This window comes from Bombina bombina, chromosome 1, assembly GCF_027579735.1.
Source record: "Bombina bombina isolate aBomBom1 chromosome 1, aBomBom1.pri, whole genome shotgun sequence".
Taxonomy (NCBI): domain Eukaryota; kingdom Metazoa; phylum Chordata; class Amphibia; order Anura; family Bombinatoridae; genus Bombina; species Bombina bombina.
In genome coordinates, this window is record NC_069499.1 from 625,453,527 (window position 1) to 625,474,880 (window position 21,354).

General features: G+C 38.0%; 1 protein-coding gene across 5 annotated transcripts in view; it reads left to right on the top strand.

Annotated features, from left to right (window-relative positions):
- The window catches only part of STARD8 (StAR related lipid transfer domain containing 8), a 432,650-nt gene that overhangs the window by 341,243 nt on the left and 70,053 nt on the right, over positions 1–21,354 (top strand). For all 5 annotated transcript variants that reach the window (XM_053699029.1, XM_053699033.1, XM_053699032.1 and 2 more), the window contains one exon: positions 7,568–7,639. In XM_053699029.1, the coding sequence (XP_053555004.1) occupies positions 7,568–7,639 (72 nt within the window). The remainder of the gene's footprint in view (positions 1–7,567; positions 7,640–21,354) is intronic.

A 21,354-nucleotide genomic window follows, 5' to 3' on the forward strand; every position in this document is an offset into this window, starting at 1 on the left:
ATCCTTCAGGTTTAAGCGGGAACACCTCCATCTGTTGTTTTAGGAGGTTTTGGTTACTTTGCACAACTCTGATACGGCTATCATAGTCAACTAGGCTAGTAAGCTGAACAAGTATTTTGATATTTCCTCCACGGTGGAGGTTTTTCCTGTACCGGACTGTGCTACTGAGATTATTGCACGAGAGTGGGAGAGACCTTGAATTTCTTTTTCTCAATCTCCAATTTTCCAAATAATGTTTCCTATTGCTGACTCCATTAAAGAGCCGTGGCAAGCAGTTCCTAAGGGGGAAAGAGCAATTTCCACTTTGGCTAAGAGGACCACTATTCTCATAGTTCTTTTTAAGGATCCAAGGGACAAGAAGTTGGAGGCCTTACTAAGAAAATGTATGTACAATGGCTACCTGCTGTGTGTATTGCTACTGTTACCAGTGCAGCAGTTTACTGGTTTGATGCTTTGTCTGATTCTATTCAGTCAGACTCCTCTTGGGGAGATCCAGGTCAGGATTAAGGCCCTTAAGTTAGCCAATTCCTTTATCATGGATGCTTCTTTACTAGTTATTAAGCTGGGAGTGATCCCTTAGAAGGGTAATACCTTGTTTGGTCCTGGTTTGGCTGAAATAATTTCTGATATCACAGGTTAAGAGGAATAGACAGAAAGGACGTCTGTTATTTGTTGTTCCTTTTTGTAACTTTAAAGTCCTCCTCCCTCCTCTTTTTGTTCAAGCTTGGATAAGAGATTTTTCGGACCCTTGGGCGGTGGACATCGTTTCCCAGGGGTACAAGATAGAATTCATGACCTCTTCTCCCCCCCCCCCCCCACAGGCAGATTTCTTCTCTTAAGTTTATCTGTAGATCAGATAAAGAGAGGCATTCTTATATTGTGTCAAGGATCTTTCCGCCCTGGGGTAATAGTTCCTGTTCCTCCGCAGCAACAGGGTCTGGGTTTTTACTCAAATTTGTTTGTGGTTCCTAAAAAAGAGAGGGAACTTTCAGACCAATTCTAGATCTGAAGTGTTTCAACAAGTTTTCTCAGAATACCTTCCTTCAAGTTAGAGACTATCCGTTCCATCCTTCTCTTGGTCCAGGAGGGTCAACTCATGACAACCATAGACCTAAAGGATGCGTACCGTCTAGGGATGCACCGAAATTTCGGCCGCAGAAACGTTTCGGCCGAAAAATTTAATTTTTTGGCTATTTCGGTTTTTGGGTTTTTTGCCTGTTTTTTTTCGGAAAAATTGTGTAGCATATTTCAAATTTGATGCTACCCTAGAGCTGCTGTTTGAGTTTATTTCTTGACTTACTGTTTCTCATATAATATCAGTTTTCTAAGACTATACTTTATTTGGATAATTGGTAAAAAAAAATAATACTGTTAAATCTGATTCTGTTACACAGAACTAAATACAGAATAATACAGTATATTGATATTTCATATTGTTTTAAGTAGGGATGCACCGAAATTTTTTCGGAGAAACATTTTGGCCGAAAATGGCATTATCATTTTTTGCCTGTTTTGTTTTCTTAGTAAAATTATTGTGTAGCATATTATTGTTTTTGTCCAATTTTAGTGTGTTACTGTCAGTAAGTGTGGTTATTTTATTTTATTGGCTTGCAGGTTTTCAATTCTGATTCATTCACAAAATAGTCTAATTATGCAAAAAAATAAAAAAAAAAATATTTAAAAATTTGGGGAAAAAAATACTTTTTCGGTTTTTGGCTAAGTGCCTCATCGATTTTCGGATTCGGTTTGGGTCCAGAATTTCCATTTCGGTGCATCACTAGTACCGTCATGTTCCTATTCACTGGGATCATCACAAGTTTCTGAGGTTTGCCTTCTTGGACAATCTTTGTTTGTGGCTCTTCCATTCGGCCATGCTTCGTCTCCCAGAATTTTCTCAAAGGTTCTGGGGACTCTGTTGGCAGTAATTCGATCTCGGGGCATTGCAGTGACGCAATATCTGGACGACATTCTGGTTCAGGCGCCGTCTTTTCAGCAAGCAAAATCTCATACGGAGATCTTGTCGTCTTTTCTTCACTCCCACGAATGGAAGGTGAATCTAGGAAAGAGTTCCAGCTACAAGGGTAGTTTTCTTGGGGTCCATAATAGACTCCCTATTAATGAAGATTTTTCTGACTGAAGGGCGACAAGAATCGAAGATCTTAAACTGACTTCTGTCTTCTCCTCGGCCGTCAGTGGCTCAATGTATAGAGGTAATTGATCTGACGGTGGTCATCATTCCGTTTGCTCGGTTCCATCTCTGGCCTCTGCAATTATGCATGATCAGACAATGGAATGGGGTCTATGTGGATTTATCTCTCTGTTCTGTGGTGGTTGTCTCAGGATCACCTCTCCTAGGGAACTTGCTTCTACAGACCCTCCTGGGTGATTGTAACCACGGATGCCAGCCTTCTAGGTTAGGGAGCGGTCTGGGGCTCGTTTGAAGGCTCAGGGCCTATGGACTCGGGAGGAGTCGGATTTTCCCATAAACATCCTAGAGCTGAGAGCGATCTTCAATGCTCTGCCAGTTAGTTTGAGCCCAGTTTATCAGGCTCCATTTAGACAACATAACCATCGGTGGCATACATCAACCTCCAAGGGGGAGTATGGAGTTCCTTGGCCATGACAGAGGTGGCCCGAATTATTCAGATAGCTAAGACCCACAACTGCTTTCTTTCCGTGATCCAGATCCCAGAAGTGGGAACTCTATCCAGAGGTGTTTTCCAGTTTGACCTTCAAGTGGGGGCAGTCAGAACTGGTTTTCATTGCTTCTCTGCAGAATGTCAAGCTCCCGAGGTATGGCTCGAGGTAAAGGGATCCACAGGCCTTCTTGATACATGCTCTGGCGTTTCCTCCGTTCGCTCTCCTTCCAAGAGTCATTTCTCAAACAAGCAGGAGGTTCTCATAGCACCGGCATGGCCTTGCAGGATCTGATATGTAGATCTAGTGGGCATGTTGTCTCTGCCTCCGTGGAGACTACCTCTGAGGGGGGACCTCCTGATTCAGGGTCCCTTCCTTCATCCAAATCTTGTTTCTACAAAGCTGACTGCTTGGAGATCGAATATTTAGTTCTATCTAAGTGTGGTTTTTCTGAATTGGTCATTGAGACTCTGATTCAGGCTCGTTAGCCGTGACTAGAAAGATTTGCCATTAAGTATGGCATAAGTGTCTGTATTGGTGTGAATCAAAGGACTACTCTTGGAGTAAAGTTAGGATTCCTAGACTTTTGTCTTTTCTCCAGGAGGGTCTGGAGAAAGGTTTGTCATCAGGTACTCTGAAGGGTCAGATTTCTGCCTTGTCTATTTTGTTTTTAAGTTTTGCGGATTTGCCAGATGTGCATTCCTTTTGTCAGGCCTTGATCAGATTCAGGCCTGTGTTTGTCGGTTTCTCCTCCGTGGAGTCTTAACCTTGTTCTTAGAGTTTTTCAGCAGGATCCGTTTGAGTCTATGCATTCCTTAGATATTTAAAGATTTTCTTGGATGTTTTTGTTCTGCTTGGAGAGTCTTGAAACTCTCGGCATTGCAGTATGATACCCCTTATCTTATCTTTCATGCTAATAAGGTGGTCCTTAATACTAAGTGTGGTTTTGTACAGGAATATTAATCAGGGAATCATTGTTCCTTCTCTATGTCCTAATCCTCCTCCTCATAAGGAATGTTTGTTACACAACTTGGATGTTGTTTGTGTGCTCTAATATTCTTCTTGCAGGCAACCTAGGACTTTTGTCAGTCTTCTGCATTATTTGTTTATTTTTCTGGGAAACGCAAGGATCAGAAGGCTACTTTTCTTTCTCTTTCGCTGATGAGTATATTTCGTTTGGCTTATGAGACTATTGAACAGCAAGCTCCTGAGAGTATCACAGCTCATTCCACCAGGGCTGTTTCTTCTTCCTGGGCTTTCAAAAATGAAGCTTGATTGGAATAGATTTACAAGGCTACAATTTGGTCCTTTCTGCATTCTTGTCCTAATTTTTACAAATTTTGTCACTTTTGCCTCGGCTGAGGTTTCTTTTGGGAGGATAGTTCTTCAAGCAGTGGTGCCTTCTGTTTAGGTTACCTGTCTTGTCCCTCCCTAATCATCAGTGATGATTCCGTGGACTCCAATAAATTAATTTTTCAGGTAAGTATAAATTTATTTATTTTTGTTTTTTAGGTTTACTATCCCTTTAATGCAATAAAATATATGAAAATGTTTATATAATGCTCTTTCATGGATGATATAAATAATAAACAGACAGTTGCATAGCTTTCAGGGACTCAGGCAGTTAACCCTGGACAAACCTGGGTGCAAAGCTCATAGTGGAAATTGCTATCCTATCCTGTCTATCTAAAATTTCAAGGCATTAGAAATGTCTGAAGATAACTTGACATTCTAACATTATATAAAATCTATTTGAATCCATCCTTTTTATTACTACAACCTTTTAAAGCTATGTACGTTCTGGCTTTGTCCAGATTTATTGCCAGTTGTCTTCAGCAGTGCACAGGTTAACGTCTCATGAGAAGTTGTGGTAATATATTAAATAGTTCCTTCATTCTGTGACATGACCAAACTAGAAAGTGTAATGGAACAGACAATGTTTATAGTGAGAATAATTCCCACAGTAGCATCTGACATCACCCGGGCTCTGAGAAATCTCACGCTGTTCCTGCTTCCCTTGCATATGGCTGTCTGTCTGTTATAATGTGACTTGTTTAGACATCTTATTGACTTTGTTGGAGCTCCTGTTCTTGCCTAGATTCCCTAGGAGCTAATAAGAATGGAACCACATTAGTCTACTTTACACTCTGCAGCTTTATTCACTATTTAATACATTTATGGACAGTTTTTAGGTTTTTGCCTCGTAAATCTTCCAGTTACAGTCTATAACATGGTTCTACTTATTCTACATTTTGGTGTCTTAGAATTAAATCTATTTTATTAAGCGAAGCAGTGTTTTGTTTACTACCCTTTTTTTTTTTTTTAAAAAAATTCAGAACTATATATCTTGTATAAAGAGAGAGCCTTAAACTGGGGGTAAGACCCCAAAGTGCAGGAGAATGTGACCTTTTTGACCTGGCCTTTCATTAAATATGGGAGCATTGTGAATTAGAAAGGAAGTGGGCAGGAACAGTTTTAGAAAGAACTTCCCCTTTCAGTGTCAAATCGCATCACTCCCCCCCCCACACCACCTTGGGCTGTTTGTTTTTTCTCCTGAAACATTATAATTAACAAGTATAGGGAAGTATATGAAATTTGCCTTTCTAAAATTCTTGTCCTCACAGTACTGACAAGACTTCTAAGATCTTCAGGTCACACATTAAAAAAAAAAACGAGTTAAATTATTAAAAGCTGTATTTGTTTTATTTTATTAGCAAATGGAAATGTTATAATTTACATAAGAAACCAAAAGTCTTTATTACTAGGCCCAATTAGTGACTCTCAGTAAAATCATTTTATCTGCTCATTAGGTGCACTCTCCATATGGTGCACAAATAATGTTCCCCAAACATCCATTTCATGTTAATATGGCTGGTTAGTACTTGCAGGAACAGGGTTTTGGATCATGAATGTGGGAATTGTAGATCTCTTCAGTCATCATAAAAACTGTGTAGGAGGAAGTTATAGGCATAATGACAGACCTTGCTACATGCCACACAGTGATTGCTAAAATCATGAGCTCATTTTTATCTGGCCATAATTTGCTACAACTAAGGAGATTAACATACTCAAGGTTTTCTAAGGGGTATTTTTGGCTGATTGTATAATACAGTATATTCTAAAATGTGGCATCACTGAGTCTGAGAGAAAGTGATATATACTTGTATGGTTAGCTGCCTTTCACTTGAGGCCTTCCATTTAAATGGTCATTCTCATGCAAAAATTAAAAGCTATAATTCATTCAAGCATATCATTTTTACATTATTGACCCTAGATGATGTGTTAAAGTGAATGTAAATTTTGATGATAAAGTGCCAGGGTTTAGGGGCACTTTAATTCAACAAAATTTACATTTTACTCATGTTGTGAAAATACTTTTAAATACCGGGCACTTTATCAAAAAAAAATTACATTCACTTTAAACTCATAGGTTGATGCACACCCATAAGCCCAGACAGAACATACCCAGTGATTTGTGGGTTCATGCGATTCTCACTTTTTATTCAAGCAGTATAAGTTTTTCTTTGTAGAGTGTTTCTTGATTAATGTCATTAAACACGTCGAGATTGTAATATAAAATGTTAAATAATGTCTAGTAACAACACTTTGCAATATACTTTCATTATTTGATTTTTGTCCCCTTTTGCTGTAATTTAACTCTGCTCTAAAAATTGTGAGCTTTCTAATCTCTATTAGAAAACATTTCTATTAACGAGCGTGCAACACCAACATTACTTTTTTTAAAGTTCCTTCTCTGACATACAGGGAGTCTCTGTTTAGGAGTGATGTGTAAGCAATAAAAAATACATTATGGATCTCTATTGCAGTGTTTTTCAACCAGTGTGCCGTGGCACACTAGTGTGCCATGAGAGATCCTCAGGTGTGCCGCGGCAGATTGACAACAGTGTGACATATTTTTTAAATTTTGTTTGTTTTTTATTCTGGGACGTTTTTTTATTTTGAGTGAGATGATGACTAAGGGTAACAGCGCAGTGGCAGCTCGCTTCAACGACCCGTGTTCACACTTGGAAGGAACCCCCACCCACCACAACATGTGTCTAGTGCCGGCTCTACACGCCGCAACACTTCAATTCCCCATGCATGCTGGCGCAGCTTTGCTCCTCCTCCAGAACAGTTCCAGCCAGCGGGGGTGTCCCTCTTTCAAATTTTTAAATATTGGGAAGTATGTGACAGGCTCATCAGGCATCATTCACAACCATGACATATTGACATTCATTCACAGACAATCATTATGATTGTTTGTGAATGAATGTCAATATGTCATGTATAGTTTGTAGGAGGCATGGCATGACAGCACAGTACAGTGTGTGTGTATGTATGTATATGTATATATATATATATATATATATATATATATATATATATATATATATATATATATATATATATATATATATATATATATATATATATACTGTATTAGGCTACAATGTGTGATTTTGTAAAATTGTGGGATGGTGGTGTGCCGCAGGATTTTTTAATGTAAAAAAAGTGTGCCACAGCAAAAAAAAGGTTGAAAATCACTGCTCTATTGCATGTCATTACCCAGAATTCCTTGCCGCAGTGGAAACCTATGCAGAGGTTTTCTTTGGGAAAACAAGTCTCCTGACTTGTCCGAATATGTATATAAGCTACACAGTAAGTTTATTTCATTCTCTCTGAATAATGGAGGGTTTTTTTCCCCTCTATTTTTTTTTCCTTTGCCATAATGTGTGTGAGATTTCTATATGAGAGTGATCAAATTTTTTTTATTGTATTGCTTAGCTCACTGATTTTTCCTGTCTTATTTTCAGCCTGAATCTAAGGTCTATTTATATTTTTAAAAGGTTTTGGGAATTTCAAATGTCATATTCACTTCTACAATAGCTACTTTATCTCTGACCCTTTTTTTTTTTTTTTTTTTTTGCAGAAGTCGAGGCCAAGAAGGCATGTGATTGGCTGCGAGCTGCAGGATTTCCTCAGTACGCTCAACTATATGAAGGTAACGTACCGTAATTACAAAAGCATGATATAAATTTTCGTTTTATGCTCATTATGTTTCCAGTAGATGTCTACTGTAAAATGCATTTATCACATTTTTGTGTTGCTCATAATAACCAATAAGGATCTAAGTTGACATTATATATGGTAGAATACCCTTCATCCAAATTGCTTGGGACTGGAAATGGTTTGGATTTCAGATTAGTTTGGATTTTGGAATGTTTACATCTGTAAAATGAGACAGTTTGGAGAGGGGATGGGACCAATTATAAACAACAATATCTTATGTCATTTGTTTTAGGTAATATCTACATTTATAATACAGCTTACACATGCAACCTAATGGTAATTTTATATTTTTAAAACTTTTGTATTTTTAGTACAGTACTGTAATCTAAAAGGTTAATATTTTGGTTGTTTTAAATAAATATAGATTTATTTGCATTTTAGAACACAAAATCCATACCAAAAACACAGGCAGCAAAGATTGTGACTTACAGGTGGGGAACATAGTAACTTTTGATAATTTTATTAAAAAAATATTAATTAAAATGTTTGGATTTCAGAATAAGTTTAGATATTGGAATTGCAGATTTGGGGATTTGTGTGTGTGTGTTTATATAGATGGATATATTCTGTTGATGAGCGAGGGGTTTCAGCGTGGACAAAGGGTGTAGTAGAAATATCTATCCTATTTAATTTCTTTCATGTAATTAACAAGAGTCCATGAGCTAGTGACGTATGGGATATACATTCCTACCAGGAGGGGCAAAGTTTCCCAAACCTTAAAATGCCTATAAATACACCCCTCACCACACCCACAAATCAGTTTTACAAACTTTGCCTCCAAGGGAGGTGGTGAAGTAAGTTTGTGCTAGATTCTACGTTGATATGCGCTCCGCAGCAAGTTGGAGCCCGGTTTTCCTCTCAGCGTGCAGTGAATGTCAGAGGGATGTGAGGAGAGTATTGCCTATTGAATGCAGTGATCTCCTTCTACGGGGTCTATTTCATAAGGTTCTCTGTTATCGGTCGTAGAGATTCATCTCTTACCTCCCTTTTCAGATCGACGATATACTCTTATATTTACCATTTCCTCTACTGATTCTCGTTTCAGTACTGGTTTGGCTTTCTACAAACATGTAGATGAGTGTCCTGGGGTAAGTAAATCTTATTTTCTGTGACACTCTAAGCTATGGTTGGGCACTTTATTTATAAAGTTCTAAATATATGTATTCAAACATTTATTTGCCTTGACTCAGAATGTTCAACTTTCCTTATTTCCAGACAGTCAGTTTCATATTTGGGATTATGCTTTAAATTATCATATTTTGTCTTACCTCAATTTGACTTTTTTCCCTGTGGGCTGTTAGGCTCGCGGGGGCTGAAAATGCTTCATTTTATTGCGTCATTTTTGGCGCGGATTTTTTTGGCGCAAAAATTCATTTCCGTTTCCGGCGTCATACGTGTCGCCGGAAGTTGCGTCATTTTTTGACGTTATTTTGCGCCAAAAATGTCGGCGTTCCGGATGTGGCGTCATTTTTGGCGCCAAAAGCATTTAGGCGCCAAATAATGTGGGCGTCTTATTTGGCGCTAAAAAATAAGGGCGTCGCTTTTGTCTCCACATTATTTCAGTCTCATTTTCATTTGCTTCTGGTTGCTAGAAGCTTGATGTTTGGCATTTTTTTCCCATTCCTGAAACTGTCTTATAAGGAATTTGAATTATTTTGCTTTATATGTTGTTTTTTCTCTTACATATTGCAAGATGTCTCACGTTGCATCTGAGCCAGAAGATACTACAGGAAAACCACTGCCTGCTGGATCTACCAAAGCTAAGTGTATCTGCTGTAAACTTTTGGTAGCTATTTCTCCAGCTGTTGTTTGTATTAATTGTCATGACAAACTTGTTAAAGCAGATAATATTTCCTTTAGTGATGTACCATTGCCTGTTGCAGTTCCCTCAACATCTAAGGTGCAGAATGTTCCTGATAACATAAGAGATTTTGTTTCTGAATCCATAAAGAAGGCTTTGTCTGTTATTTCTCCTTCTAGTAAACGTAAAAAGTCTTTTAAATCTTCTCTCTCTACAGATGAATTTTTAAATGAACACCATCATTCTGATTCTTTGGACTCTTCTAGTTCAGAGGATTCTGTCTCAGAGATTGATGCTGATAAATCTTCATATTTATTTAAGATGGAATTTATTCGCTCTTTACTTAAAGAAGTACTAATTGCTTTAGAAATAGAGGATTCTAGTCCTCTTGATACTAATTCTATACGTTTGGATAAGGTTTTTAAAGCTCCTGCGGTTATTCCAGAAGTCTTTCCTGTTCCTAATGCTATTTCTGCAGTAATTGCTAAGGAATGGGATAAATTGGGTAATTCATTTACTCCTTCTAAACGTTTTAAGCAATTATATCCTGTTCCGCCTGACAGGTTAGAATTTTGGGACAAAATCCCTAAAGTTGATGGGGCTATTTCTACCCTTGCTAAACGTACTACCATTCCTACGTCAGATGGTACCTCGTTTAAGGATCCTTTAGATAGAAAAATTGAATCTTTTCTAAGAAAAGCTTATCTATGTTCAGGTAATCTTCTTAGACCTGCTATATCATTGGCTGATGTTGCTGCAGCTTCAACTTTTTGGTTGGAAACTCTAGCGCAACAAGTAACAAATCGTGATTCTCATGATATTATTATTCTTCTCCAGCATGCTAATAATTTCATCTGTGATGCCATTTTTGATATTATTAGAGTTGATGTTAGATTTATGTCTCTGGCTATCTTAGCCAGAAGAGCTTTATGGCTTAAGACTTGGAATGCTGATATGGCTTCTAAATCAACTCTACTTTCCATTTCTTTCCAGGGAAACAAATTATTTGGTTCTCAGTTGGATTCTATTATTTCAACTGTTACTGGTGGGAAAGGAACTTTTTTACCACAGGATAAAAAGTCTAAAGGTAAAAACAGGGCTAACAATCGTTTTCGTTCCTTTCGTTTCAACAAAGAACAAAAGCCTGATCCTTCGTCCTCAGGAGCAGTTTCAGTTTGGAAACCATCTCCAGTCTGGAATAAATCCAAGCCTGCTAGAAAGGCAAAGCCTGCTTCTAAGTTCACATGAAGGTACGGCCCTCATTCCAGTTCAGCTGGTAGGGGGCAGGTTACGTTTTTTCAAAGAAATTTGGATCAAATCTGTTCACAATCTTTGGATTCAGAACATTGTTTCAGAAGGGTACAGAATTGGTTTCAAGATGAGACCTCCTGCAAAGAGATTTTTTCTTTCCCATGTCCCAGTAAATCCAGTGAAAGCTCAAGCATTTCTGAATTGTGTTTCAGATCTAGAGTTGGCTGGAGTAATTATGTCAGTTCCAGTTCTGGAACAGGGGATGGGGTTTTATTCAAATCTCTTCATTGTACCAAAGAAGGAGAATTCCTTCAGACCAGTTCTGGATCTAAAATTATTGAATCGTTATGTAAGGATACCAACGTTCAAGATGGTAACTGTAAGGACTATATTGCCTTTTGTTCAGCAAGGGAATTATATGTCCACAATAGATTTACAGGATGCATATCTGCATATTCCGATTCATCCAGATCATTATCAGTTCCTGAGATTCTCTTTTCTAGACAAGCATTACCAATTTGTGGCTCTACCGTTTGGCCTTGCTACAGCTCCAAGAATTTTCACAAAGATTCTCGGTGCCCTTCTGTCTGTAATCAGAGAACAGGGTATTGTGGTATTTCCTTATTTGGACGATATCTTGGTACTTGCTCCGTCTTTACATTTAGCAGAGTCTCATACGAATCGACTTGTGTTGTTTCTTCAAGATCATGGTTGGAGGATCAATTTACCAAAAAGTTCTTTGATTCCTCAAACAAGGGTAACCTTTCTGGGTTTCCAGATAGATTCAGTGTCCATGACTCTGTCTTTAACAGACAAGAGATGTCTAAAATTGATTACAGCTTGTCGAAACTTTCAGTCACAATCATTCCCTTCGGTAGCCTTATGCATGGAAATTCTAGGTCTTATGACTGCTGCATCGGACGCGATCCCCTTTGCTCGTTTTCACATGCGACCTCTTCAGCTCTGTATGCTGAACCAATGGTGCAGGGATTACACGAAGATATCTCAATTAATATCTTTAAAACCGATTGTTCGACACTCTCTAACGTGGTGGACAAATCACCATCGTTTAATTCAGGGGGCTTCTTTTGTTCTTCCGACCTGGACTGTAATTTCAACAGATGCAAGTCTCACAGGTTGGGGAGCTGTGTGGGGATCTCTGACGGCACAAGGAGTTTGGGAATCTCAGGAGGTGAGATTACCGATCAATATTTTGGAACTCCGTGCAATTTTCAGAGCTCTTCAGTTTTGGCCTCTTCTGAAGAGAGAATCGTTCATTTGTTTTCAGACAGACAATGTCACAACTGTGGCATACATCAATCATCAAGGAGGGACTCACAGTCCTCTGGCTATGAAAGAAGTATCTCGAATTTTGGTTTGGGCGGAATCCAGCTCCTGTCTAATCTCTGCGGTTCATATCCCAGGTGTAGACAATTGGGAAGCGGATTATCTCAGTCGCCAAACGTTGCATCCGGGCGAATGGTCTCTTCACCCAGAGGTTTTTCTTCAGATTGTTCAATTGTGGGGGCTCCCAGAGATAGATCTGATGGCCTCTCATCTAAACAAGAAACTTCCCAGGTATCTGTCCAGATCCCGGGATCCTCAGGCGGAGGCAGTGGATGCATTATCACTTCCTTGGAAGTATCATCCTGCCTATATCTTTCCGCCTCTAGTTCTTCTTCCAAGAGTAATCTCCAAGATTCTGAGGGAATGCTCGTTTGTTCTGCTAATAGCTCCGGCATGGCCTCACAGGTTTTGGTATGCGGATCTTGTCCGGATGGCATCTTGCCAGCCATGGACTCTTCCGTTAAGACCAGACCTTCTGTCACAAGGTCCTTTTTTCCATCCGGATCTGAAATCCTTAAATTTAAAGGTATGGAGATTGAACGCTTGATTCTTGGTCATAGAGGTTTCTCTGACTCCGTGATTAATACTATGTTACAGGCTCGTAAATCTGTATCTCGAGAGATATATTATAGAGTCTGGAAGACTTATATTTCATGGTGTCTTTCTCATCATTTTTCTTGGCATTCTTTTAGAATACCGAGAATTTTACAATTTCTTCAGGATGGTTTGGATAAGGGTTTGTCCGCAAGTTCTTTGAAAGGACAAATCTCTGCTCTTTCTGTTCTTTTTCACAGAAAGATTGCTATTCTTCCTGATATTCATTGTTTTGTACAAGCTTTGGTTCGTATAAAACCTGTCATTAAGTCAATTTCTCCTCCTTGGAGTTTGAATTTGGTTCTGGGAGCTCTTCAAGCTCCTCCGTTTGAACCTATGCATTCATTGGACATTAAATTACTTTCTTGGAAAGTTTTGTTCCTTTTGGCCATCTCTTCTGCTAGAAGAGTTTCTGAATTATCTGCTCTTTCGTGTGAGTCTCCTTTTCTGATTTTTCATCAGGATAAGGCGGTGTTGCGAACTTCTTTTGAATTTTTACCTAAAGTTGTGAATTCCAACAACATTAGTAGAGAAATTGTGGTTCCTTCATTATGTCCTAATCCTAAGAATTCTAAGGAGAAATCGTTGCATTCTTTGGATGTTGTTAGAGCTTTGAAATATTATGTTGAAGCTACGAAATCTTTCCGTAAGACTTCTAGTCTATTTGTTATCTTTTCCGGTTCTAGGAAAGGCCAGAAAGCTTCTGCCATTTCTTTGGCATCTTGGTTGAAATCTTTAATTCATCTTGCCTATGTTGAGTCGGGTAAAACTCCGCCTCAAAGAATTACAGCTCATTCTACTAGGTCAGTATCTACTTCCTGGGCGTTTAGGAATGAAGCTTCGGTTGACCAGATCTGCAAAGCAGCAACTTGGTCTTCTTTGCATACTTTTACTAAATTCTACCATTTTGATGTATTTTCTTCTTCTGAAGCAGTTTTTGGTAGAAAAGTTCTTCAGGCAGCGGTTTCAGTTTGAATCTTCTGCTTATGTTTTTTGTTAAACTTTATTTTGGGTGTGGATTATTTTCAGCAGGAATTGGCTGTCTTTATTTTATCCCTCCCTCTCTAGTGACTCTTGTGTGGAAAGATCCACATCTTGGGTAGTCATTATCCCATACGTCACTAGCTCATGGACTCTTGTTAATTACATGAAAGAAAACATAATTTATGTAAGAACTTACCTGATAAATTCATTTCTTTCATATTAACAAGAGTCCATGAGGCCCACCCTTTTTTGTGGTGGTTATGATTTTTTTGTATAAAGCACAATTATTCCAATTCCTTATTTTATATGCTTCGCACTTTTTCTTATCACCCCACTTCTTGGCTATTCGTTAAACTGATTTGTGGGTGTGGTGAGGGGTGTATTTATAGGCATTTTAAGGTTTGGGAAACTTTGCCCCTCCTGGTAGGAATGTATATCCCATACGTCACTAGCTCATGGACTCTTGTTAATATGAAAGAAATGAATTTATCAGGTAAGTTCTTACATAAATTATGTTTTTTCCTTGTAGTTATGAGCTGCTGCTCCAATATATTCACTTCCACCAGTGTGAACCTAGATTGTAGTATATGCAAGTTGGTTTTGGATAGCGCTCAGTTTTCACACAAACAAGTAAATAGAAAAAAGTAAATAGAAATAAAGGGGTTTATAGTGCAGTTTTTTTCTGTATATTCCTGAAGGTAAAATACACACACAATTTTATCTGCTCATCTTGATATACACATGAGGTGTATATAATGTGCCCGCAGGGGATGGTAATCCCTGTCTGTGTTAATGATGACCTGTGGAAAGAATATATATGTGGTTACAAAAAGGTAATGCTGTCCTATTCAGACAGAAAAGTGTATATCTTGTTGTCCCATTGTTTTCTTTAAATTCGTAATCATATTTAAAAAGAGCAGGACCCAGTATTGATCCCTAAGGGACTCCAATAATTACTAAATCTGAGTGTGATCTGTTTAAACAACTCGTTCTCCCTGTCTTTTTTTTTTTTTTTTTTTAAATCAAATTATTTATCCACTAGTCCTAAAGCCCATGTACACGGGCCATTTTTTGCAGTACAGCGGTCCCCACCCCTTGCGCTCTCTGTCTCTCTCTCTCTTTTGCTGTCTCTCTTTTGCTGTCTCGCTCTCTTTTGCGGTCTCGCTCTCTTTTGCTGTCTATCTATCCCCCCTCTCTCTCTTGCTGTCCCTCTCTCTCTATCCCCCCTTTCTCTTGCTGTCCCTCTCTCTCTATCCCCCCTTTCTCTTGCTGTCCCTCTCTCTCTATCCCCCCTTTCTCTTGCTGTCCCTCTCTCTCTATCCCCCCTTTCTCTTGCTGTCCCTCTCTCTCTATCCCCCCTTTCTCTTTTGCTGTCCCTCTCTCTCTATCCCCCCTCTTTAGACCTTTCTGTCTCTCAGCAAGCATCTGGCCCGCCCACTCTGTGCCCGGTCACGCCCACTCCACCACTCAACACCAGGTCAGTTGGAAGGCCAGGTGTGTTTGTCCTCGCGCACAATCTCTACTGTACATGACCGCTTCGGACAAACACACTTGGCCTTTAATTATATAGGATGAGCCAATACTTTCAGCTATTCCCAGTCCCTTAATTATACATCAATTCTCATGTGGCACTATATTAAATGCCTTTGCTGATTCACCATTATCTATATTTTTGCTTACTTCCTCGTACATTCTAATTAAATTAGTTTGACATGATCTATTACTCATAAAACCATGCTGATTTGAACTCATAATTTTGTTTATACAAATGTACTCATCAATATAATCCCTTCAAGTATCTAACTGGTCTATAGCTTCCTGGATCAGTCCCGTACTATGCCTGTGGATAATTAGTCTTGAAAAATTAAGAGTAGAGGTTTGGCTATAATAGTTCCCGTAAAACCCTTAGTTGTATTCCGTTTGGACCTGGAGTTTTATTTACCTTAATATTAGTTTTATTTGCCTTAAATAATATTATCCCAGTTAATGGTTTGGGCTTGTATGTTCTAGTTTGTTTCAAAGTATCTTTGATTGGTTCCAGTGTCTTGTGTATACTGAAGAAAAGAACTTGTTTTGTACCTTAGCCTTCTCCCTGTCACTGTTAATTATGATACCCTTCACACATTTTAATGTACCTATATTTTCCTTCTTAGATTCTTTGCCTTTTATGTACTTATACAATTTTAGGGTTTGACTTAGAATCCTTTGCAATTAATCTTTCATTTTCAATTTTGGCTGATTTGATTGCTATTTTGCATGCTTTATTATATTCCTTATATTATTGTGATGTTGAGTCTGTATTATTTTCTTTGAATAATTTTAAATACCCTACATTTTTTTTTCTTAATTTCTCTTAAAGGGACACTGTAGCCAAAAAAAATATTTTGTGATTCAGATAGAGCATGCAATTTTAAGCAACTTTCTAATTTACTCCTATTATCAAATTGTCTTCATTTTCTTGGTATGTTTATTTGAAAAGCAAGAATGTATGTTTAGATGCCGGCCCATTTTAGGTGAACAACCTGGGTTGTCCTTGTTGATTGGACAGCACCTTTAAACAAGTGCTGTCCATGGTTCTGAACCCACAATTTGCAGGCTCCTTAGCTGAGATGCCTTCATTTCAAATGAAGATTGCAAGAGAATGAAGAAAAATTTATAATAGAAGTAAATTAGAAAGTTGCTTACAATTACATGCTCTATCTGAATCATGAAAGAAAAAATTTGGGTTCAGTGTCCCTTTAACTAATTTTTTGGATTTATTTATTTTACTTTTATAACCATGTGGTATGTGTTAATGTGTATATTTATTTAATAGAGCTTTAAATGTTATTCATTTATCCTCTGTATTTTTATTTGAGAATATTTTGTCCCAATTTGTTATTCAATGATTTTTTGATAGACATGCAAGCTTTTGTGCCTACATAAGTGTGCTCTCAAGGAAATAAGTTTAAGCAAAGGATTCCAAGAGAGAGGTAGAATTTTTATAAAAGCTTTTAAAATCAATGTTTACTTCTATCTAAATTATGAAAGTTTAATTTTTGACAGTTTTTAACTGGTTTCTGGGCTGCACATTATATGCTTTATGATTGTATTTTTTTTTATTTGCTAAATTCTGATGTGGACTTGATTTTAAACCTTTCAATTAAGTTTTTTTGTTGTGTGTCAAACTTTGTATACAGCTGGTTATCAGTCTTCCTATTTAAATGCTGCCAGAAAATATTAAAAGCCCACCACCCGTGTTAACCCCTTACTGCCAAAAGGTCAATATCATATTTGTTTGCTGTGTGCTGCAGCAGCCAAGAGGTTAACCAGCCTACTGTACTATTTAGCATAAACGAGAATGATGTGGATGACCCTTTACTAACAGTATCTTTAACTGAGCTCTAATGTTGCACATTGCTTTAGTGTTCATATTTCACCAGTTATAAATTTAGACTTTTGGTAACTAATTTAAAGGGTGTGTTGTGAGTTTGTATACACGCCAGTCTTTCCACCTTCCCAAATTCCTCTTTAGGAGGTTAAGTTTAGAGCTTTTCCTTCCTGCTGGGTCTCTGTGGGGTGTTACACAGGGGGCCTGGCCTCTTTCCCTCACCCTGCACATCCTATAGTCTGTGCTGGGGATTCAGGAATACACACAGGCTTGAGAGGATGGGACTGTGCTGCAGAACAATAGCTGGAAGCATGGCATCATGAAGAAGTGTCAAGCCAACCATTGTCTGGCCAAGAGACTTCCACCTCCCAAAACCTGTTGCCAGATGAACAAGGATGACAGCAACTGCTAACAGCTAAAGCTCATTTGTCCTGGAGGAGTGTAAGGATTCTTTCTTTGGTTTAGGATCATTTACTACTCGGCATGTTCAAGGTCAAACAAATGCAAAATGAGCTGCTACTCTGTTAGTGAGTAGGTGGTGCCTGTAAATACATCAATACTGTGTAATTCTATACCCTGTATAACGCTGGGGTAGGAAACAGCAGTTCTCAGTTACTGCTAATAAGCCAGGTTATGAAGTTATGATTGTCTGAGCTAAGATGGTTCAGTTAAAGTGAATGTAAATTTTGATGATAATGTGCCGGGTTTTTAAAAATCTGATTAAAAACAGGGGCACTTTAATTAATTAACATTTACATTTCACTCGTGTTGTGAAAAATACTTACCTTTTAATCTTGACAGCCGCTGCATCGCTTCCTCCGCGCGTCGGAAAGCCTCTTCTTTGGTCTAAAATGAGGAATCCGGCTTCCTCCAATCACAGCGTTTACTCAGACACTGATTCCCCCCGGGGAGGGGGGGGGGGGAGCTGTGATTGGAGGATGACCGATTTCCTCATTTCTGACTTAGGAAGAGGCTTGCGAGGACCGGGAGAAGCTTTAGCGGCTGTCAAGATTAAAATGTAAGTATTTTTCACAACACAAGTGAAATGTAAATGTTGATTAATTAAAGTGCCTGTTTTTAATCGGATTTTTAAAAACCGGGCACATTATCAAAATTTAAATTCACTTTAAGTTCACTACAAGTTGCAAAGCCCTGCTGAAAATGTCAGTAAATATCTCTGATAACACAAATAAATAAATTTAATAAATATATATATATATATATATATATATATATATATATATATATATATATATATATATATATATATATATATTATATATATATTATATATATATATGTATGTTCTATGAAAACCACATAATATTAAATGAATAATTTGAATTAAGAGGTCTTGAAAAGGGCTTGTATTTCAGCTGAAATGTTGACTATTCATTGTTTTTTAAAAGATACTGCAATTCAATTCAAGCACATGTGAGTGCCTTCAGCTTGCATTGTGATAAGTACTAAACCTCTATATATAGCAATGTCAGGAGCTTTGTTGGTTCCTTCAATAGTGCAACAATGCATTGCAGCCTTCTTGCAACATGTGTTTAATCCGTGATATAATACAACTTTACATGGTGTAAAGTGTGCTGTAAAAAGTATATATGTATAATATAAGACACAAAGGGTGAGGTATATACATGCCATAAAGCAAAAAAAAACAAAAACCTGGTACAAATCACACGTTATGCGTAATCTTTGTGTAGACTGTTTCTGGCCTAATAATTTGGGAAACACTGGTGAATATGTGGAATTGCCTAACAGCAGGAGTGATAGAGGCAAATACGTATGTTTGCATAGTTACAAAATGCAGCTGCTAGGCATTATGGGATTAGATAAGCAAACTGAAGGATTACATGGGATATTGGTTCTTATGTATGATCTAAATAACTTCCTTTGTGTGATGTGATTTGCGTAATATCTGACCAATAGAAATATGTTTACCTAGTACACAAAATCATGCAAAGTATAAAAAAACAAGCTGTATGTTGTCATATTTCACTCTTCACCAGGGGAATATATTGTTCCAGGAAGCAAAAGACCCTTGCATTGTAGACATTGTAAGTATATTATGTGAAGATGTGATTTAAAAAAAGTATTTGGCTATTTCTCGTCAAATCACGCTACAAAAGTTCCCCATCTCTTTGTGGCACGGTTTGTTCATCTGTGCAGCCTGGAACATCTAATTACTTGTAACCCAAGCATAAAAACAATTATTTTAGGAGCGGAGTAAGCCGTCCCGGTGGAAAGACGCATCTCAATAGAGCTCCTGATAACATTTTACTTTTATTTGATATTCCCTACAAAATGTACACCGTGTACACGCAGCCATCTTTACTTCCATCTACCTACCTTCAATGCTAACTACACCAGAACTCTAAGAGGATAGACAATGGAACTTATGAACCCTACCGTACTGAATACATTGGACTACCTGATCTGCAGACGCTTTTCTCCATTTGAAACAAATATAGTACAGCTATATACAGATAAGAAGAGTCTTTTGTCCCTGAACATACAATCGGCTGATCCTGGAAATGGCGGAGGCGAGCTGACTATATCGTTTGCAGCAGACAAGAGGGATCATAATGGAGTCGGACCAAGTAGATGGCTATACCGATATCGGTCCGGAAGGTAATGAGACATCTCCCAATGCACTGTCTGTGCTGGCTTCGGCTGGAGGGGCACAAATAGATCCTAGACATCTAAGCCATCAGTGGACTATAACTATTGAGCGCAAGGTGTGACAAGGCACCTGGAATGACGCCATAGAGGGACGTTATTCTGCAGGGCCTGCACAACTGATACCAGCTGCTTTTAGAGAGACAGTATAAACTTGGCATCTGATAAGGACTTGTCTGCACCTATATACTTCTTGCAGCCTTATAACTAGACAGTGTTTGGGGCCTATGACATATGGCTTGCTAGCCTGATCTGCCTGTCTGCATAATTCTGCAGTCAGTAACTATTCTTATATACATGATGTTTTTATAGTTGGTTGAATGCTTCTGTTGTATAATGTACATTCTAGATACTACTGTTCGTTTGTAAGCTGGTACATTCTGGGTTCTCCATACAAGGGGGGTAGCATTAATATAAAGGGGGGTAGCATTAATATATCCACCTGCCCCCCACAGCATGCCAAAACTGTTAGTCCAAGTAACAATTCTAGAAATTCTAGTAGAAAAATTCTTCGTGCCATGAGCACAAATGCTCGCAGCTTAGGAAATAAATTACCTGAACTCATTTCAATAATGACTAGGGACAACTTGGATTTAGTAGCTATAACAGAAACATGGTACAATGATTTGCATGACTGGGACATAGTCATACCTGGATACAGGTTATTTAAAAAGAACAGAGTAGGAAAGAAAGGTGGAGGAGTTGCTTTGTATGTAAATGAAAATATAAAGGTTACTGAAATTGTAGGAACAAATGATGAGGTGGAAAGTATTTGGGTGACTTTGGAAATTGGAGATAAAAATGTTTTTAGAATAGGGGTTGTATATAGGCCTCCATTGCAGGATGAAAAACTGGACAATCTGTTATTAGATGAAATAACCAAGATGACCATGAAGGGTAAGGTTATAGTACTGGGGGACTTTAATTTGCCAGATATAGACTGGAAGATTCCTTCTGCCAGATCGGCTAGAAGCAGGTATATTCTTGAATCTCTGCTAGGGGAATCACTTGAACAATTAGTCAAGGAACCAACTCGTAAGGAAGCTATATTAGATCTAATACTTACAAACAGTGATACAGTTTCAGATGTGTCTGTAGGTGAGAACTTAGGATCCAGTGATCATCAATCTGTTTGGTTTAGTATTCATGTTCAGGAACTGTCCACCCAGACTAAAACAAACGTTTTAGACTTTAGGACGGCAGATTTTTCATTAATGGGAGAATACCTAAAAAACTATTTAAAGGGGAAAACTCTTATTACAGGGGTTCAAGAACAGTGGGAATTTGTGAAAGGTGCCATTTTAGATGCAACCGCACACTGTATTAGACATGTCTGTAAAAGTAAAAGAAAGCGGAAACCAATTTGGTTTTCCAAAGAAGTAGCACATTCTGTAAAGACAAAAAAGATAGCTTATAAAAATTACAGACACACACAAGCAGATGATGATATGAAAATATGGAGACTCCAACAAAAAAAGACTAAGCAGTTAATTAGGAAGGTTAAAGCTCATGCAGAAGAGAAGATAGCACAGTCAGTAAAACACGGGGACAAAACATTCTTTAGATATATCAGTGAAAGAAGAAAAAATAAGGTAGGAATAGTAAAATTGAA